Genomic DNA, 12,931 nt, shown 5'->3' on the forward strand with positions numbered 1-12,931 from the left:
ATTTCATTTCAGACTAACCTTTTTTGCATATGTAATTAATTTATAATAGGATTTTAAAAAATGTATTGTGGATTTGTGACATTTTACTATTGAGTCTCTCTTCTCCTCTTCCCTCTCTACCTTATAGAAGGCCTGTGGTACCTCTGGATCTCGTAACATAGACCCCAGCAGTCTGCCGGTGCCGGCCCAGACAGGGCTGAGCCGACGGGGGAAGATCCGCAGTGCGCCCAGTGCCCCAGAGATGGGCCTTGGCCGGGAGACAAGCCTGGAGCTGGTGAGGGAGAGGCCTGAGGAGGCCCTCTCTCCCAGCCGCCCGCAGGTCCTAGAGACCCCAGAGTCACTCAGTGACTCTCTCTACGACAGCCTCTCTTCCTGTGGCAGCCAGGGATGACTTGCAGATCTTACTATGGTGCCAACTGACCCACCTTAGTGGAATATGGACTGTGCTAAGATATACCCATTTCACACTCGTACCAACCTGAACCAAATTGGGCTGGCTCCAATTCCAAAATGTTCTTTTCAGAATGGTTCTAGCTACTATGGCGGATGCGTAACCAGGCCAGCCGGATACAGCTTGGTCCGACCCAGCTTAGTTTGTCTCAGTAGTGTGAAAAGGGTACAAGTGATGCTGACCATCCTTAGAGGAATATGGACTGTGATAAGATGGTGTCCCCTTAAGACTTTCATGTTTGCTTTCTCACCAGCTACTGTATGTTTCAAGGTTAACTGGAAAGGCAAACCTCTCCTCAGGATAACTACAACCCAAAGGATAGACTATTCACAATAACACTTTTTTATGACAGGAGAGAATTGGACAAACACACTGCTAACCAAAATAGCTATTTATATAATTGTAGGATTATGGAAATAGTGTGCTGAGCGATTAGGACTTTGAGGTCTTTTTGGTTCAATGACTAAAAAACAATACCAGTTTGATTTCAATTATTTATTTAGCTAATTAAATACTGTATCACAGAATAAAACAAAGTCCAATGATGGTAGTTACATTTGAAAGTGACTGCCCATTACTGCACCATGTATTCACATTCATTTAATCAAATATTCCAGTTGTGTAGATGACCTTATTATTCCATTCCAAGTCATCTCATCTATATTGAGCTGCTGCCTATGCTCTGACAAAATCCCTATTTTAGAAGTTCAAAATAAATAAGGCATATTTTTATGACCGCTGAATACCAACTATCAATCACTTAGATAATGTATGTAGACACCTCAGGAAGCAAGTGCTCTCTATCCCTATCGCGCATTCTTCTGTCTGCCTCACACTAACCTAAGGTAGCATGCCTAAAAGAAGCAGACCGGCCAAGTAGCTGCGCAATGTATTATGGTCATTGTCGTTAATTACCACGGTTTCAACGCGAAATGATGTACTTTCCAACAGTTCAATATTCTACAACTCCCTACTACATTGCACAGTTCGGGCTTGAACCGATTTATCTCTATAGAGAAACTGCGCAATGTGGTCATTGAGGTCAGAAAACAACTAAATGGAATTAAAATAATTGAACGGATGTCAGTCCATTTGAAAACAAAAATAACTAACATTTCAGTTAATCGCTTAGTAATAGGTAATACACATGATTACAATATCGAACATTTCCACACAAAAAATAATTTGTTGAAATTGAATGTCTTGTTAATTAAGTCTTACGCCAACCTTCACCTACAGAGCGCTGGAACACTGAACATGCAAGGACTCGTTACCAATAAATCCCTCTTTATCAGCACACCCAATGTACTGAATCCTTCATCTTGAGCTTCATTTTTCACTATTGAATACATTTAATTTTATGTCAAATTATTTGTTGATGGGGTTAAGATTTTCTCTAACTGCCAAGAAAGCGTTTAGTTTAGCCGGCCATTCTTTGAAGGTAATATGCCAGCAATAATATTGTCCAATTAATTATGTATTTATTTTTATGTTAAATCAACTGCATATTTGTAATTGTCCCATTTTATTTGTTAACTTGTAAATGCAGTCACCTGGCTAAAATAGATTGTTTAACTTTGGATGTCATAATCTTGAACAGCTAAGATGTCAACATTCTTTTAAAAAGGTTTTTGATTATTTCTTGTTCATGTGTTCTCACTGAAGCACAAATAAAATTATACCATATACCTTGCTCTTGAAATGTATATCTGCAATGAAAACTGCATTTAGTTAACCTAATTTGATAAATGTATCCAAAGTTATCACTGGTAAAGTATGTTTTTCACAGTAGGCCTTTTCAGATAACAAAAATATTACGAGAACGCATCGGCAGTTGATCCATTTATTCTACAGCCTTGACCAGTCCTTTTTGTGGCGCACAAACTGACCATAAAATGCAAATGTACATCTTCATGAAAGGTCAGCCGAATTACCAATACGTTCTTCTTCAACGTAACGCAGTGAAGTAGTAAATAAGAGCAAAATGAGAAGTTGTGACTCGGGACCAGCACCCCCTGTATATAGCCTCGTTATTGTTATTTTCTTGTTACGTTTTATTTAGTAAATATTTTCTTAACTATTTATTGAACTGCATTGTTGGTTAATAAGGGCTTGTAAGTAAGCATTTCACGGTAAGGTCTACTACACCTGTTGTATTCGGCGCATGTGACAAAATGTGATTTGATAAAGACGTAACGGGTCAGGATGTCTGTCACATCCCTTCCATAAACTAAACTATACTAAACAGATTAGAAGAATAGCATTAACAAATCCAAATATTAGAACATAAAACTATGATTAATCTCCAAAAGCTCAAACGGCCTTCTGAAAAAATGTTTTTTATTTTTATTTTTTTTTATGACAAAGAGTTCAGTTCTGTTATGTAGACCTTCATAGAACAACCACTCCCCCTACAGGACAAGCATTCTCACTGCAGCAGTAGCCTAAAATACAACCGTTTAACTCTTGCAAGCTCAAATCAATGGACTAAAAGTACCAAGAACGACAAATAGTGAAAGCACCAACAGCACTGCAGACAGAGGCTTTGTTGCTGGTTCTGTTCCTTGTCACAGCTCGTTTTTCATTTGAAACTTCAACTGGATTTATTTAATCTACTTCTTTTCTTTCTTCTTGTCCTGAAAATATAAAATATTACCATTTGCATATTGTGAAATTTGCTAGTATGAGAAAAAGTAAACATTACATGAGATTAATAATCTGTTTTTTGGGGAAAATAAAACAAATTACCTTCTCATTCATGGCAAGGAGAATCATGAGTTTTCTGAAAATGGTCACAAAGTCGAGGAACAGGTCCACACAATGCCTTTCAAAAGAAAAACAATGACTTAATTTCATTGACGTTATATTATCTTTCATTCTAATACATCAGCAAGTAAAACATTTTACAACTGCTTATTTGGTGAAATGTTAAAGCTTTACCAGATGTAGTCCTTGTCTCCGTTCTCTGCTTTCTCAATGATGAGCTGAGTGTCGAACAGAACAAAGCCACACATAATGACCAGACCCAGGTACATGTGAGCCTGTTAGTGAAGAGAAGAGCCATGTTAAATCTGAGTCACCTTGCTCACCTTGCTGAGACCTCCTCACATAATTATATTACACACTTCCAATTTTACGAGTGGAATCACTTCACATCCAAGTCGTAAGAGATGGCTCTAAATATTTAGGCTACCTTGAAGAGTATCGCTGACCCAAAGAACATGTTCACCACAGACACCAGGAACAAGACAGACAAGCCAGACATCAGAGTACCTGAGAAGACAACAAACATGTCAAAGAGGAAAAATCACACATTGTTTCAAGATTTTGGCGGGGTTATATCTTCACTTAATTAACACAAATTTGTGAATGACTTGTGCTTCTCAAGGAGCAAAAGGGTTTATTCAAGTAAGTTAAGATATTATGACTAGAACAGATAAATAACTATGCTACTGAATAGCGTATTACATCTTTGTACCTCCTAGGAAGAGGAAGCTCCTGCGCTTGGCATACAGGGCACTGAGAGTGAAGCAGACAAAGATGATTGAGGTTCCAAGGAAGGCTGTCACAATGATGCTAGAGAGAGACCAGATAGATAGACACACAATTTAAGGACAGTCTTCTTGACTCAATTGAATAACAAATATTCCTAAGAAATGATTTCCAACAATATTTAATAGCACATAGGCTTAGATGTTCTACCTTGGGTTAATGAAGATGACAAAGTCCATTGCTGGTCCAAGACCAACACCTGGTGAGAAAGAAAAAGTCAATTTGACTGCAGGGGAGACAAAGGTTATGAATTGCCTGGTTGTGCCATGGGACAGTGGATGCGCATTGATTCATTTAAAATGGAACTGTTAACAGACATTACCCAGGATTCAACCTGTTTTATAATGAGTTTTTTTTCCCTCCAATGACTGACAAATTAACAGTCAATAACAGCCAAAATTGTCTGTCTAAAGCTCTGAGTTTACCTGTGAAGAAAGCAAACCCTGCTAGGATAGCCAGTCTCTTCTTCTCGGTCTCTGGGTTGTGTGGTGTCATGGACAACCAAACCACCATGCCCAGGGAACCCAGAAGAGTCAGCAACCCACCCTAGAGGAATAGGATAAAGCCCAAAGTATTTTTAGTAGTTATAGCTTCAACATGGCCTAAAATCTATCTGAACGTTACTGTATTTACTAGGGGTGAAACGGTTCACAAAACTCACGGTTTGGTACGATACAGTACAGTGGTGTCATGGTTCGATACAGTACAGTGGTGTCATGGTTCGATACAGTACAGTGGTGTCATGGTTCGATACAGTACAGTGGGGTCATGGTTCGATACAGTACAGTGGGGTCATGGTTCGATACAGTACAGTGGTGTCATGGTTCGATACAGTACAGTGGGGTCATGGTTCGATACAGTACAGTGGGGTCATGGTTCGATACAGTACAGTGGGGTCATGGTTCGATACAGTACAGTGGTGTCATGGTTCGATACAGTACAGTGGTGTCATGGTTCGATACAGTACAGTGGTGTCATGGTTCGATACAGTACAGTGGTGTCATGGTTCGATACAGTACAGTGGTGTCATGGTTCGATACAGTACAGTGGGGTCATGGTTCGATACAGTACAGTGGGGTCATGGTTCGATTCAGTACAGTGGTGTCATGGTTCGATACAGTACAGTGGTGTCATGGTTCGATACAGTACAGTGGTGTCATGGTTCGATACGGTTTTGATACATCGCCAAAATAAATGCCTGAGAAATATGTCATTTCTATTTAGATTTTCCATGTATTATAATAGTAAACAGGGCAGCTTGAATTCCCAGGAGCAGATGGAAACACAGGGACAACAAAAAACAGCAGTGCCTGTCTTACAACATCAAATAAAATAGTAATTTAAAACAGAACTTCAACAAGAGTGCATAGTCCAGCAGCATATATCAACATTAAGTCACATAGCAATGCCTTCAACAAAATAGGACCACTTGAGAAAAAACAAAACACAAAACATTTGTATCAAATTGTCAAGTTTTTCTTTAAGATTAGTCTATCCACATTATCTGCAGTGAGCAGATAGGCTTACTGTGAAAATGTCAGCCGCTGTGGAGAATACCCTCTTGCTAGGGACAGAGGTCCCAGGCACAGCCAGGTAGCATCTTGCTAACATGGCAACATTAGGGTATATTAACTCTTTGGTCTTCCACCATGTAAGTGGATCAGCATCCAGGGGAATACAGTCCACTTTCCTGTATGAGGTCACCTCCTCCTCTATGACCTTGACCTTTGACTTGGTTCCCTGCTCCTGGGTAGTGAACAACTCCCCAAAAAGCTCAGCCATGGCAGACTTCTTTTCTCGAGGAGAACCCCTGTCGTCTGAAGTCTCTGGAGAGGGGTTGGCTCCTGTGGTATCTGTGGCTTAGGCCTGAAGAATTAAATTAGATGAGAATTACTATCTCTGAAGTTGCTTTAAAAATATGATTTGTTGTTAGAAATATATATATATCAGACACTGTGTCGCGGTAGGGGATTTTGCTATAGGACCGTTAAGGTACCCCCGTCGAGATTGATACAAGTCTTCTCACTCAAGTTCTAATGTCACCCGGCTAACAGGTGACTCATAGATCCGCCGGACTGACCTGGTTATGTATCCTGCCCTTTATTCAGAGATCAGCCTTGTGTGATGCCATTAGGCTGGTTTCGGGATTATCTTAGATAATATCAGACTTAGACCTCTTGCTTTACTTTCCCTTTGTATGCTCTTATATCTAGACTCACGCAAGCTATACCTTGGTTACGAGTTACAGTCTATGTCCGTCGACTAATACTACTTGAGTATTAATATAGAGGATACCTGTTACAATAAAAATGATTATTCTGTCCAAACCATCATATTGTCTTTAGTGTAGAAACTAGACTTGTTTCCCTAGATTGGGAGTGTCAGAGCTGTTCTCTCCCCTAGGGTTTTGGGTCTAGTTTCTACTTTTTATTCAATGTTTGCAGTTCACACAGTTGTACACGTTATTACAGTTTCTTTCTGGTCCTTAATCTATAACATCAAACATCGTCAAAACACTTACTACTATTAATGCCTTATATATGTATTACAACAAGCGGTTAATTACCTTAGCGTAGGTTGACCTGGTTGGTCTCCAAAGAGTATGTTCTTCCACTCACAATTGCTCTAGAGGCTTATCCAATCACTCAGTATCTGTTTCTCCTACTAGAAGTTTGTACTATGATTTACTGACGGTTCGAGATCAAGACCCTTTGTAACACCACTGTTGCTATTTATCCACTCCGTTTAGGAGGTGGATGTAGTCAGCACAAGGAGTGTACTGGCTAGCAGCCTCAGTATGTCTCGTTCAGAAATCAGAAGTCAAGAGATACAATTGTTCGAGAGTATGAAAGTCAGATATTTACCTTTTAGGTTGATGATAGTTGAAGTATCACAAGCTATCTATCGGTGATAAGTCAAGTAGCACTATCATGCCTTTCCATTGAAAGCATGATTCTTATATACTCTTTCTCCAGGACCAAGTCAGCCCATGCTCTGAATTGTATTTTTAAAGCGGCACTTCAGTGCGAGCTGCTAGTTGCTGTGCTTCGGGTGGTTGTGTCCTGAGGTGGCAGTGCTATTATTAGTTGCAGTGCTTCTGGTGGCTGTGTCTATGCATCATCTAAACCCAAATCTTCCATCAAGTTCACCCAGGGCGAGGTGTCCTCAAAGCTCTTTTTTGTGCTCTTGTGTCAACTATAACAATTACAATTATTACTTTATAATTTATTGTTAAATCACTAATTAATAAAATAATAAATGTCACATTAACAAAATAAATACAATACCTGTTGTATATTGGTCACCATCTCTGCTGTGAGTTCATTGTCGACTCTCAGACGAGCAGCAGCATCCTGGTGCAGCAGGGACTTGAACCGGGGGTCCAAAGCGGTGCTCTTGTGTAAGAAGTCTTGGACACCAGGGTCAGCATATCTAGGCTCCAGGCTAACTCTGATAGCAGTCTTGGACACCAGGGTCAGCATATCTAGGCTCCAGGCTAACTCTGATAGCAGTCTTGGACACCAGGGTCAGCATATCTAGGCTCCAGGCTAACTCTGATAGCAGTCTTGGACACCAGGGTCAGCATATCTAGGCTCCAGGCTAACTCTGATAGCAGTCTTGGACACCAGGGTCAGCATATCTAGGCTCCAGGCTAACTCTGATAGCAGTCTTGGACACCAGGGTCAGCATATCTAGGCTCCAGGCTAACTCTGATAGAAGTCTTGGACACCAGGGTCAGCATATCTAGGCTCCAGGCTAACTCTGATAGCAGTCTTGGACACCAGGGTCAGCATATCTAGGCTCCAGGCTAACTCTGATAGCAGTCTTGGACACCAGGGTCAGCATATCTAGGCTCCAGGCTAACTCTGATAGCAGTCTTGGACACCAGGGTCAGCATATCTAGGCTCCAGGCTAACTCTGATAGCAGTCTTGGACACCAGGGTCAGCATATCTAGGCTCCAGGCTAACTCTGATAGAAGTCTTGGACATCAGGGTCAGCATATCTAGGCTCCAGGCTAACTCTGATAGCAGTCTTGGACACCAGGGTCAGCATATCTAGGCTCCAGGCTAACTCTGATAGCAGTCTTGGACACCAGGGTCAGCATATCTAGGCTCCAGGCTAACTCTGATAGCAGTCTTGGACACCAGGGTCAGCATATCTAGGCTCCAGGCTAACTCTGATAGAAGTCTTGGACATCAGGGTCAGCATATCTAGGCTCCAGGCTAACTCTGATAGCAGTCTTGGACACCAGGGTCAGCATATCTAGGCTCCAGGCTAACTCTGATAGAAGTCTTGGACACCAGGGTCAGCATATCTAGGCTCCAGGCTAACTCTGATAGCAGTCTTGGACACCAGGGTCAGCATATCTAGGCTCCAGGCTAACTCTGATAGCAGTCTTGGACACCAGGGTCAGCATATCTAGGCTCCAGGCTAACTCTGATAGCAGTCTTGGACACCAGGGTCAGCATATCTAGGCTCCAGGCTAACTCTGATAGAAGTCTTGGACACAAGGGTCAGCATATCTAGGCTCCAGGCTAACTCTGATAGAAGTCTTGGACACCAGGGTCAGCATATCTAGGCTCCAGGCTAACTCTGATAGCAGTCTTGGACACCAGGGTCAGCATATCTAGGCTCCAGGCTAACTCTGATAGAAGTCTTGGACACCAGGGTCAGCATATCTAGGCTCCAGGCTAACTCTGATAGCAGTCTTGACATCCCTTACTGCGGGTTCATCTTCATCAGACGCCACCATTGATTTCAGGATCATTGTTTTCATAGACCGGAAACTGATGGAATGCTCTCAGTGCATATAAGTGTTGTGACTGTTTTGAGAGGCACACTTTGATAACTTCCTCTGCTAGTCTTAGGTAATTTTCAAACAAAGTCACAATATCTTTGACATTCTTCCTCACAGCTTGATCAGTCAGTGTAGAATACACTGTGACTTTCTGCTCAAGGTATCCCTCAACCATGTCATGGCTTGAATTCCATCAAGTAGTGGCATCTTGGATTAGTTTGTAGTTTGGCAGCTCCAACAGCTCCTGTTTTGTCTTGAAAACAGGAGGTGACACTGCTTTTTGAGATGCTAGATTAATAACGTGAGCAAAGCATCCTATTTGTGGCCTCAATCCAGCTAGTGCAACTGTATTTACAATATTTCTAGCCTTGTCAGTGGTCACAGGAATCACTACATTATCCCTCTCCAACTGCCACATTGCAACTACTTCCCTTAGCTCTTCCCCCAAGTTTTCACTGGTGTGACTCCACTCAAGAGGACGTGTTTGAAGGACATGGCTGTTTATCTCTCACTCTGCCATAATGAAATTAGCCGTTACAGTAAGGTAGCTCTAGACGTCCAATTGTCTGTTGTTAGAGCAACAGACAGCGTTTCTGACAACTCTCTCTCAAGTTGTTTTATTTGTTTGTATAAGGCAGGTATTCATGTCTGGGCAGAATGTGTACATGGAAGGAAGAGTGAAGCGCGGCTCGACCAATTTAAACATGTTTCTGAACCCTGCGTTCTCTACCACAGCGAAGGGTCTCATATCTGCCGCTATGAATTTTGCTTGATTTCATTAACCCTCCTGGACGCATATTGTTGCCAGAGGCTGTGTGGGAAGAAGTGGTTGCCGTTAATTTTTTTCGCCTAGTCCCACCGATTGGCATTTCGGGGTGATGTCGGCCCAAATGAGTAGTCATGTTACTCGTATTGCCACTCTAATATGCTATCAGTAATGAACAGAGCCTACATGTTGTAGAGGTTTTATCCACCACTCTAATATGCTATCAGTAATGAACAGAGCCTACATGTTGTAGAGGTTTTATCCACCACTCTAATATGCTATCAGTAATGGACAGAGCCTACATGTTGTAGAGGTTTTATCCACCACTCTAATATGCTATCAGTAATGAACAGAGCCTACATGTTGTAGAGGTTTTATCCACCACTCTAATATGCTATCAGTAATGAACAGAGCCTACATGTTGTAGAGGTTTTATCCACCACTCTAATATGCTATCAGTAATGAACAGAGCCTACATGTTGTAGAGGTTTTATCCACCACTCTAATATGCTATCAGTAATGAACAGAGCCTACATGTTGTAGAGGTTTTATCCACCACTCTAATATGCTATCAGTAATGAACAGAGCCTACATGTTGTAGAGGTTTTATCCACCACTCTAATATGCTATCAGTAATGAACAGAGCCTACATGTTGTAGAGGTTTTATCCACCACTCTAATATGCTATCAGTAATGAACAGAGCCTACATGTTGTAGAGGTTTTATCCACCACTCTAATATGCTATCAGTAATGAACAGAGCCTACATGTTGTAGAGGTTTTATCCACCACTCTAATATGCTATCAGTAATGAACAGAGCCTACATGTTGTAGAGGTTTTATCCACCACTCTAATATGCTATCAGTAATGAACAGAGCCTACATGTTGTAGAGGTTTTATCCACCACTCTAATATGCTATCAGTAATGAACAGAGCCTACATGTTGTAGAGGTTTTATCCACCACTCTAATATGCTATCAGTAATGAACAGAGCCTACATGTTGTAGAGGTTTTATCCACCACTCTAATATGCTATCAGTAATGAACAGAGCCTACATGTTGTAGAGGTTTTATCCACCACTCTAATATGCTATCAGTAATGAACAGAGCCTACATGTTGTAGAGGTTTTATCCACCACTCTAATATGCTATCAGTAATGAACAGAGCCTACATGTTGTAGAAGTTTTATCCACCACTCTAATATGCTATCAGTAATGAACAGAGCCTACATGTTGTAGAAGTTTTATCCACCACTCGTCGGCAATCCCCGTTATTGTTTACAGGGAACCTGAAATGTTCCCAGACGGCAGACATGCATGATACTGGGGCGTCTTCTCGTTCTGGCTCGCCAAAGCTTTCCATGTTGCTCCTTTGCATTTAGCTAGCTGCTAATTCCTTCATAAGCGAAATGCTGCTACGACGGTCTCTGCAGACAACTATAACAACTTTATTACTATGTGGATATTTTTCCCACGTTAATTTATACGCTATTGGTTTATGCAATAATATATTTTTTACAATGATATATATTTTCCTAGCTATAATATATGATTCATGTATTGTTCGGTTCGCAGTGCGTACCGAACCGTGCACCCTGTACAGAACGGTTCAATACGAATAGACATACCGTTTCACCCCAAGTATTTATCAATGTGTCTATTATCGGGTAGTGTGCTTACTGTTTACCTGAAAGAGCCGTGTGACAACATGGACGTAGGAGCCTGCTGCAGCCACGAACATGCACACTGCCAAACTGGAGTAGACATTCTTCAGGTGTAACTGGGTAGATTGGGAACTGTGAAAAGCATTGTGTTAACCATGTTACGTTAGTCATTTAGCTAGCTACCATAAGTATGGACAGATAGAACAAGGTGTCAAATGTTTCACCGGATGTATAAATCTGAAGCATCCAGTTGGAATTTCCATTTCCCACCAAATATGGTGAGAAGATGAAGCCCAGTCTGTGTCTGGCAGTTTGAGAGTATGGAGCGAGATGGAACTGGGCAGGCATTCAGCTGATTTTCTCATCAAAGTAAAGCCAGATCTCCCTATAGTTATTTTTCCAAAACTAAAAAGTGCACCAAGTTTTGTAAACGTGACCTTTTGTCAAATATTAAAATGTGCGTTCTTTAGGAGTGTATGGGCGAATTGAGTTATTACACACGCACTTCACGGAATTCTTTTTTTGCTAAAGGAAATATGCAAATACATGCTAGAACGCGCCAATACGACCTCGCTAGCTGGTGCTTGGCTCTGCCCAGCTCCCTACTTGTTCTATCCACTATGTTTCATTTATTCACATTGAAAACGACATATTAATTTATTGGTATGTCTCTGCATTATACAGAGCATTATTATCTGCATTAGAAATTTGTCAGAAGAGTTCTGCTTACATTTGGGAGAACTTGAGGAGAACATCCAATTTGATACTGCGGTCAAACACGTTCATATTGAGACAGGTTTCTGAGATCTTGGCAGATCTAAAAACAAGAAAATTACAAAGATTAATTTGAACGTAACCAACGATTATTGACTGTTCGTTACGTTAAATAGCTACACTAGCTAGCTAACATTACTTAGCTAAAACAGCATAAAACGTTAACGAAAAAAAATAGTAATAATAACCTACTTCGCATTAGTAATCCAGCTAGCTGTATTCCTTGTCTTTTATTTCCTTCGACAACTTTCTATCTATCCTTGTTTACTAACTGTACGTGTCATTCGATTGAGCGTCGCAACGTAGTGACATCATCACATTGCAAAAAAACTCATGGATATTTATTCTATTGTCGGTGCCATGCGTAATCCTTGGGACGTCCATACCCGCATCGAAGTTGACGTTTAAAATGGTTAAAGTTAGGGTTTAGGCTTAGGGTATGGACGCCCTAAGGATGCCAGATAGCCCAAATTATGAAAATATCGTAATTTCCTAATAAATAAACAATTGACTATTCCACAAAAACACACACCGACAAGGAAATATAATCAAACTTTTTTATTTGGCAACGTTTGACCAATTTGGCTCCAAAATACATGTATTTCTTTAAAAAAATAGTCCAATATTATTGAAAGTAGCAACATTGTATCTCAAACTCGGTCCTGGGGATCCCAAAGGGTGCACGTTTTGTTTTTTACCCTAGCACTAAACACAATGATCTGGCCTAATATGTGTTACTGATTTAAAATGTAAATTTTGTACACTTTATTTTGTTTGATTATAACAATATCAATGAGGACAACTTAATCTACACAATATCAACAACCAGATAGCTTTGGTTATTCATTAGGATTGGACATTTCTTTAGTGGTCAACATGTAGCTAGACAATAAAAACAGATATTTAACATTCTAAAAACATACTT

At 40.7% G+C, this 12,931-nt stretch overlaps 2 protein-coding genes across 5 annotated transcripts in view; one reads left to right on the top strand and one right to left on the bottom strand.

Moving 5' to 3' along the window:
* LOC124032231 (nck-associated protein 5-like) overlaps positions 1-2,144 on the top strand; it is a 34,657-nt gene extending 32,513 nt beyond the window's left edge. For 3 of the 4 annotated variants that reach the window (XM_046344474.1, XM_046344476.1, XM_046344475.1), the window contains exon 12: positions 128-2,144. In XM_046344474.1, the coding sequence (XP_046200430.1) occupies positions 128-391 (264 nt within the window). In that variant the 3' untranslated portion in view covers positions 392-2,144. The remainder of the gene's footprint in view (positions 1-127) is intronic. The other variant, XR_006838227.1, reaches the window with a different exon arrangement.
* On the bottom strand, positions 932-12,112 carry LOC124032232 (probable Bax inhibitor 1). Its single transcript, XM_046344478.1, has 9 exons — positions 11,963-12,112; positions 11,256-11,364; positions 4,429-4,549; positions 4,154-4,202; positions 3,930-4,027; positions 3,645-3,724; positions 3,392-3,492; positions 3,200-3,275; positions 932-3,087 (listed from the first exon to the last, which is right to left on the bottom strand). Exons 1-9 carry the CDS (start codon positions 12,016-12,018, stop codon positions 3,064-3,066), a joined length of 714 nt encoding a protein of 237 aa, XP_046200434.1. The 5' UTR covers positions 12,019-12,112; the 3' UTR covers positions 932-3,063.
* Positions 12,113-12,931: the final 819 nt, after the last annotated feature.

This window comes from Oncorhynchus gorbuscha, linkage group LG03 (genome assembly GCF_021184085.1).
Source record: "Oncorhynchus gorbuscha isolate QuinsamMale2020 ecotype Even-year linkage group LG03, OgorEven_v1.0, whole genome shotgun sequence".
In the NCBI taxonomy this organism is placed as follows: Eukaryota; Metazoa; Chordata; class Actinopteri; order Salmoniformes; family Salmonidae; genus Oncorhynchus; species Oncorhynchus gorbuscha.

Excerpts from the sequence above, each read along its gene's own strand:
- LOC124032232 (XM_046344478.1), bottom strand. The coding sequence starts at position 12,018 with ATGAACGTGTTTGACCGCAGTATCAAATTGGATGTTCTCCTCAAGTTC. Across the intron at positions 4,028-4,153 it reads GTCATCTTCATTAACCCAAG|CATCATTGTGACAGCCTTCC; the intron begins GTAGAACATCTA and ends GTCTCTCTCTAG. Across the intron at positions 3,725-3,929 it reads GAGCTTCCTCTTCCTAGGAG|GTACTCTGATGTCTGGCTTG; the intron begins GTACAAAGATGT and ends TTGTCTTCTCAG.